Source organism: Schistocerca serialis, chromosome 2 (assembly GCF_023864345.2).
Source record: "Schistocerca serialis cubense isolate TAMUIC-IGC-003099 chromosome 2, iqSchSeri2.2, whole genome shotgun sequence".
In the NCBI taxonomy this organism is placed as follows: domain Eukaryota; kingdom Metazoa; phylum Arthropoda; class Insecta; order Orthoptera; family Acrididae; genus Schistocerca; species Schistocerca serialis.
The window spans coordinates 955,268,364-955,274,363 of record NC_064639.1 but is presented as its reverse complement, the minus strand read 5'-3'; the positions used below and the strand labels follow the sequence as shown (position 1 = coordinate 955,274,363).

The following is a 6,000-nucleotide window of genomic DNA, read 5'->3' as shown; positions in this document are numbered from 1 at the left end:
GACAACAGGCTCTGTCACCAGAGTTCACGTCTTCTCTGCAACGTCGACGGGTAGTGACCGCTCCTTCATGTTAGGTGTCTCCTTTTAAACTCCAGTGTTCAAACGGGGGATTTAAAGAAGCTTGTTAACGTGCCACCAAGGCGAAATGAACAGCAACTACTCGTGGGGCGATTCTGTATACAACCAACGCGCGGGGAGCTCTTCCGTCAACTCGACCCGCTCGTTCAACTACTCGTGGGGCGATTCTGTTTCAACCAACGCGCGGGGAGCTCTTCCGTCAACTCGACCCGCTCGTTACACAAAACTGACATACATCACGTGGCGACTCGGTACAACCGACCACGCATGCTTCGCGCTGGAGAGCCACACTCCCTCCCGTGTCCACCACTCTCTCTACGCGCAACCCCCTACTTCCGCACCACCACACGAGGTTACAACCGGTCAAAGATCTCACTTCCTCCATAGCGGTTTCCCGGAAGCAAAAACGCCGATATCAATAGCAGAGGGAAAAGACAGCCAGGCAGCCACTTAATGACAGACAACATCAAACAAACATGTCAGGGGAAGAAAAGGAAAACCAATGCAATCTAAACACAAGGTGTAGCACGAGTCGATACACGGCTCAATCTCCTTTTATATTACAGTGGCGGGTCCGCCTTGCGTGACACCTAGTGGCCTTTTCCGATTTATACAGGAGTGTGCGAATAATTTTGATCAAATAGCGTGTTAGTTTTCCCATTATTTCCTGAGAAGTTGTTCCAGACGTGGTATTGTTTACAGCGCGCGGCATGCTGATGTGGAGCCGGGACGAGTCGCTGGAGGCGCGCAACAAGCTGTCCGGCAAGTTGCGGCAGGCGGCGGCCGCAGCAGTCTCCGCCCCCGCACTGCACCCCCGCAAGGTGGCGCCGGCGGGGGCCGCCCCGTCGCGGCCGGAGGCGGGGGCCGTCTTCCACAACGACTTCGCGTTCGCCATCGGCCTGGCGCAGTGCTTCGGGATGTTCCCCGTTCAGGGCTGCCGCGAGCCGGACCCCACCTGCGTCAGGTACGGCAACTGTTCCCCAGCGGGCGCGCACCTAGAGCGTGCGTGGGGGTGCGAAAAAAATGAAGAATGTCAAAGGTCAAAAAGAAATGGCAGAAGGCTGGGCGACATATGTCAGGGAAGAGGAAGGAAAAGGAGAAGAACAACGACTTTAAAAACAACTAGAGACTGGATTGTACGAGCGTGAAAGTGACGTAGCAGGGCCCTCTATTTTTTTTTTTTTAATTCTCGCTGTAAAAGAAAGTTCATGTCACATACTGACCATAAGAATTACAAAATTCACACTTAATTTTTCTCGAGGACCCCCTCATCGAGCATGATTGGTACCTTCACATATCACAGTATCAAGTACCTAAAACAGCCAAATTAAGAGTCTTTTTATACGTTTTCTATGTTTGGTACTTAGAAAAAACATTGATATAGACATTATTGAAAAAATATTGAGCTTAAAACTTTTTCAATTTAGCCATCATTGTTATTGTTAAATTTTTTATTATTGCTCAAAATCTTTGTCTTCAAATCTTTGTGTTTAGTATAACAAACTCCTTAAAAAAATAAAAATTGAGTATGAACTGAAAATGACAGGAAAAGATTAAAACTGAGTGTATTGGTCTTTCAAGTGGACTACACTTGAGTTAGCATTGAGTAGACATTCGTGAAAAATAAGAAAACACTAATTTCATACAAGATATTATTTATTTGAAAAAATACAGTTACAACAGAGTACTCCATCAGTATACACTTAGTTTTAATTTTCAGTTCAATCTGAACTTTGAGTCCATCTTGCGGACCTCTCTGGCATAGCTCGCGGACCCCTGGGGGTCCGCGGAGCACCTGTTGGGAACCACTGATCTAAACAGTAAAAACTATGGTCCTGCTTCCTCAGGCACTGGCGGATGGCATTGTTCGTAGTCTCTTCATCTTCAAAATGATGCCTCCCATAAGCGACTTCGAGTGTACAGAACAGATGCAGGTCTGGTGGTGCAACAGACTGGATGCTGCTGTTTTCCTCGAGTGTTTATCCTGGTCGGTCACAATTATCGGTACCTAGCATGCATAAATATTGGAGTAGCCCACTTTTTCGATAACAGCTAAAATATTGCCTTTACAATGGAGACACGACGAAACAGTTCTTCTGCTTTTACTCGGAGGTTGCCACAGATTAGTCGGTCAAAACACTGGATGTTGTGCTTAGTCACTGCAGGCGCTGACCGGTCGCTTCACCTTGCAGCAGCCAACTGTGTCTGTCCTCCAGTATCTCTACAGCGACGAACACATCGTCTAGCACACCAAATGAATTCCCAATTGCGAATAAGGACAACCACCAGCTGCAGAATGGAATGACGACAGTGAAAATTTGTCCCGGACGCGGACCCGAACCCCGATTACCATCTTATTGCCAGCGGTCATCTTACCATTTGGCTGTCAGTGCACGAGCCACGACCAGACCCAAACTTCCATGTGTCGTCAACCATGCATCTACGACCTATACTAGTACATACATTATGTATATTCCCGTACAGATCAGAAATTGTACGTGAAATTCGCTTGCCCGGTACCGACAGATAAATAAGTATTGCAGTGCCTGTATTATTCTAATTAGGATGCAAAGTTCCTTTGGACATGCATGCATATATCGCGTCGTATATATCGTCTAGCGGTGTGACGTCCTCCTTTACTTCTCCATACTCCTTCTTCAGCCTTTCATGGATACAATTATACGTTTTACTTTCTGCAGTAAGTACACTACTGGCCATTAAAATTGCTACACCACGGAGATGACGCGCTACATACGCGAAATTTAACCGACAGGATGAACATGCTGTGATATGCAAATGATTAGCTTTTCAGACCATTCACACAAGGTTGGCGCCGGTGGCGACACCTACAACGTGCTGACATGAGGAAAGCATCCAACCGATTTCGCATACACAAACTGCAGTTGACCAGAGTTGCCTGGTGAAACGTTGTTGTGATGCATCGTGTAAAGAGGAGAAATGCGTACCATCACGTTTCCGCCTTTGATAGAGGTCGGATTGTAGCCTATCGCGATCCAATGACTCTTAGCAGAATATGGAATCGGTGGGTTCAGGACGGTAACACGGACGTCGTGCTGGATCCCAACGGCCTCGTATCACTACCAGTCGAGATAACAGGTATCTTATCGGCATGACTGTAACGAATCGTGCAGCCACATCTCGATCCCTGAGTCATCAGATGGGGCCGTTTGCAAGACAATAACCATCTGCACGAACAGTTCGACGACGATTGCAGCAGCATGGACTATCAGCTCGGAGACCATGGCTGCGGTTAACCTTGACGCTGCATCACAGACAGGAGCGCCTGCGATGGTGTACTCAACGACGAACCTGGGTGCACGAATGGCAAAACGTCGTTATTTCGGATGAATCCAGGTTCTGTTTACAGCATCATGATTGTCGCATCCGTGTTTGGCGACATCGCGGTGAACGCACATTGGAAGCGTGTATTCGTCATCGCCATACTGGCGTTATCACCCGGCGTGATGGTATGGGGTGCCATTGTTTACACGTCTCGGTCGCCTCTTGTTCGCATTGACGGCACTTTGAACAGTGGACGTTACATTTCAGATGTGTTACGACCCGTGGCTCTACCCTTCATTCATCCCTACGAAATCCTACATTTCAGCAGGATAATGCACGACCGCATGTTGCAGGTCCTGTACGGGCCTTTCTGGATACAGAAAATGTTCGACTGCTGCCCTGGCCAGCACATTCTCCAGACCTCTCACCAATTGAAAACGTCTGGTCAATGGTGGCCGAGCAACTGGCTCGTCACAATACGCCAGTCACTACTCTTGATGAACTGTGGTATCGTGTTGAAGCTGCTTGGGCAGCTGTACCTGTACCACGCCATCCAAGCTCTGACTCAATGCCCAGGCGTATCAAGGCCGTTATTACGGCCAGAGGTGGTTGTTCTGGGTACTGATTTCTCAGGATCTATGCACCCAAATTGCGTAAAAATGTAATCACATGTCAGTTCTGGTATAATATAGTTGTGCAATGAATACCCGTTTATCATCTGCATTTCTTCTTGGTGTAGCAATTTTAATGGCCAGTAGTGTAATTCAATCACACAACGCTACCTTATACATAGGTTAACGTCGATCATTTTCTAAACTTATGCAATGCTGCTGTTGAGGTAGGATGCTTTTACTGGAATGAACTGTAGAACATTTCCATAAGTGCGCCAACTTTATGAAGCAGAAAAACATAGAAGACATTACTTTGTAACTGGCCCTCGCAGTGCACCAATTTTATTTATTTTTCGAGTCCAGGACATAAAATAATTACAAAAACTAATAAGTATTGATTCGCATAACAAACTTGCATAATTAAATGTGTACAGTAGTATTTATGACACAGATTCAATAATATATACAAACAAGCAGCAGATAAACAAGCAGCAAGATGATTATATTTTTTGACGGGCCCAGTATTCGGCGGTTATCACAGCAGTTTCACTGGCAGCAGCAAGATCACAGATAGTGCATGCAACCGGTAGGTTCCTGCAGACTAGCAGATGTTGTCCGTCCTGTACGTCACCTCACTCACAAGTTTCCCCCTCATTGCTGAAGCCCCACTTCCTGAGGTTGGCTTCGCACCTTGACACCCCAACTCGCAATCTGCTCAAAGTCTTCCAGGTCACGTATGACAGGTGTGAACCTTCGGCTATTTCCTCTTTGACCGTTATGTGATTGTCTTCAGCTAGGGAGTCTCGCGAAAGCTCCTCTCTGCGACTTCTGGGAGATGAACGAAATGCCACAGTTTTCTGTAGGAAGATTTCTCGTGACCTCAGTCTTCGCTGTTGAGGGTCATGTCCGAACAAAGGATGTCTAGGGTCGCTTTCTTTTTTTTCTTCTCCACTTCTGTTGCAGCTTGCCTTCGAATGCGTGGCGGTGCTATACCCATAATTTGGTACAGCTTATTGACAGGAGTAGGTCATAAGCAGCCTGTAACAAAGCGTCCTGTCTCGTTCAGGGCTGTATCTACATGTTCAGCATGTGCAGAGTTTTGCCAGACGGTGGCTGCGTATTCTGCCGTGGAGAAACATAGTGCCAAGGCAGATGTTCTAAGCACTTTTGGCTGGGCACCCCAGGTGGCTCCTGTAAGTTTGCGGATGATGTTGTGCCGCGCTTTTACTTTGAGGCTCGTTTCTTCACACTGGGATTTGAATGTGAGGGAACGGTCCATCTTCACCCGAAGGTATTTAGGAATTTCGCAGTGGAGTAGTTGTTCTCCTCTCCAAGTGATGTTCAGTTTCCTTTTGGCTCCCCTATTTCTTAGATGGAATGCACAGACTTGGGTCTTTCCAGGGTTCGGTTTCAGTTGGTTTTCGTCGTAATACCTGGCCAAATTTTCAAGAGCTGTTGTCAGTTTCACCTCTACTTTCTCAAAGGAGTGCTGTATCATCCGCGTATATGAATGCCTTAGTTGAAGAGTTAATTGGCTCGTCATTTGTGTAGATATAACAGTGGAGACAGCACACTTCCCTGAGGGGGACCATTTTTCTGCATTCTCCATCGACTCTTCTTGTCTCGGAGAGAGACGAAGTACCTCCTGTTTTGCAGCATACACTGAAGGATCTGAGTTAGTCGGTAATCCTTTGTAGCTAAGTATACTTGCACCAGAATGCGAAGATATTCGGATTGCACTGCAGTGAATAATAATTCTATAGGAACAAAAAAAAAATCGATTGCGTAACGAATCACTAGTACAGAGGTTGCCGACTGTTGCCGAGTGGCGTGGATTGATGGAGGAAATTGAAAAAGTTCAAAGAGGAGCACCTTCTTTGTGTTATTGCGAAATAGGTTAAAGAGTTTCGTGGATATGATAGCGAGTTGAAATAGCAATTACTAAAACAAAAGCGTTTGATTCCAGCGTGATCTTTTCGCGAAATTTCTATCACCAATGTTCTCCTCC

The 6,000-nt window shown here is 46.5% G+C and overlaps 1 protein-coding gene across 1 annotated transcript in view; it reads left to right on the top strand.

Annotated features, from left to right (window-relative positions):
- The first annotated feature begins 788 nt into the window (after positions 1–788).
- LOC126456542 (gustatory receptor for sugar taste 64a-like) overlaps positions 789–6,000 on the top strand; it is a 164,830-nt gene continuing 159,618 nt past the window's right edge. The window contains exon 1 of the mRNA XM_050092290.1: positions 789–1,090. Coding sequence (XP_049948247.1) covers positions 789–1,090 — 302 coding nt within the window. The remainder of the gene's footprint in view (positions 1,091–6,000) is intronic.